The following is a 1,525-nucleotide window of genomic DNA, read 5'->3' as shown; positions in this document are numbered from 1 at the left end:
CACTCATCACTGCCAAAAATAAAACAAAAATTTTTGTACGTTAACAAATAAGAAAAGTAAGAAAAGTAAACAAGAAGAAAATTTTCCCGGGTTATTTCCGTTTCCGTTTCGAATTTCAAAATTCGAACGTATTATTTAAAGCTCTCAAATAAAAAAAAAAAAACACGATAGTACGAAATTTCATTGCAAAAAAATAAAAAAATAAAAGTGGGTGAATCGCGGGTATTTGTTATATATAAATATATATAATTATCATCATCATCATTGATCTCGGAGTCGAAATATACCGACCGCGCACACAACCACACACACGCACACACGCACGCACGCATGCACACGCACACTCGCACTATTTTTTTTTTAATGATTCGTTATTTCCTTGTGTATTTTTTTTATATGTACAAGCAAGTGATCGCTTCTTTTGGCTTTGTGCGGACAATACGGACACTGAATTCGACTTCCTATACCGCATTCGGCTCTTAAATGCCTCGTTAAAGTAGCTTTAGAACTATAAACCCGATCGCAATTCGGACATATGTGACAACCCATAAGTCGCTTGTTCAGCTTTGGATTCGACGGAGGCCAAGGTAACTCGGTCAGTTGATTTCCCTCTGACGTTTTGTTTCCAAACATTATTTGACCTCTTGCTCCGACGATTAAATATTCTCCTAAAAATTTCAACAGTTAACTTAAGTTCATAATTAATTAATTAATTAATCAATCAATCAATCAATCAATTAATCAAGGTTTGATTTTTCCTTTTCCTTTCTCACATATTTCAAAAAAAAATTAAACCGTTTGTGTTTGAATCGGGAGTGGGCGTGGTCAGGGGGCAAGCGGTGGGCGGGGCGAGGGGCGGAGAAAACAAAATTTTGTTTTTATTTATATATTATTACTATTATTATTAGTTATAAAACCCAAACCTTTTAAATATTCACTTTAAAATCAATCAATACTTTTCGTCTCGGTTTAATCATAATAATAATAATAATAATAATAATAATAATAATAATAATAATAATAATAATTATAAAAAAAAAATATTTAAATTCTTTTTTTTTTTTTCCCTTAAATTTATAAACACAACATATGTGAGAAAAACCAACGGATCTTTAATGTGCCATGATTTATTATCATCATCATTTCTCTTTACATAAATACAATTTTTTTTAGAAAAAAAAAAATCATGCACCTCAGGATCCATTGAATTATTATAAGCTTTTTTTTTTTTTTTTATTTTTTTTTTTATATATTATTTATTTGCAGAAAAAAGTCTGTGCAATCCAAAGCATCACCACATCACTTATTATTATTCCTTTAAATATTAGCAACTGGGTTAGTAAATTTAGTTACTTTATTCTCACTACGAAAAAAACAGAATTTTATTAATTTTTGAAAAAAAAAAAAAAAAAAAAAAAAAATTATAAAGCTTCGTGAACCTACATTTTTTTTTTATATATATATTTTTAAGTTGGAAAAGAATTTATTTAAAAAAAAATATATATATATATATATGTGGGGGGAG

The 1,525-nt window shown here is 28.5% G+C and overlaps 1 protein-coding gene across 1 annotated transcript; it reads right to left on the bottom strand.

The window, feature by feature from the left end:
• Positions 1–360: 360 nt before the first annotated feature.
• Positions 361–699, bottom strand: Phum_PHUM449390 (uncharacterized protein; the record flags this gene model as incomplete). The annotated part of the gene is made up of 2 exons (XM_002429685.1): positions 361–668; positions 690–699. 2 exons carry the CDS (start codon positions 697–699, stop codon positions 361–363), a joined length of 318 nt encoding a protein of 105 aa, XP_002429730.1.
• Between the last annotated feature and the right edge of the window lie 826 nt (positions 700–1,525).

Source organism: Pediculus humanus, genomic scaffold, assembly GCF_000006295.1.
Source record: "Pediculus humanus corporis 1103172108220 genomic scaffold, whole genome shotgun sequence".
Taxonomy (NCBI): Eukaryota; Metazoa; Arthropoda; class Insecta; order Psocodea; family Pediculidae; genus Pediculus; species Pediculus humanus.
The sequence above is the reverse complement of the archived record's forward strand: the minus strand, read 5'-3'. Positions and strand labels throughout refer to the sequence as shown.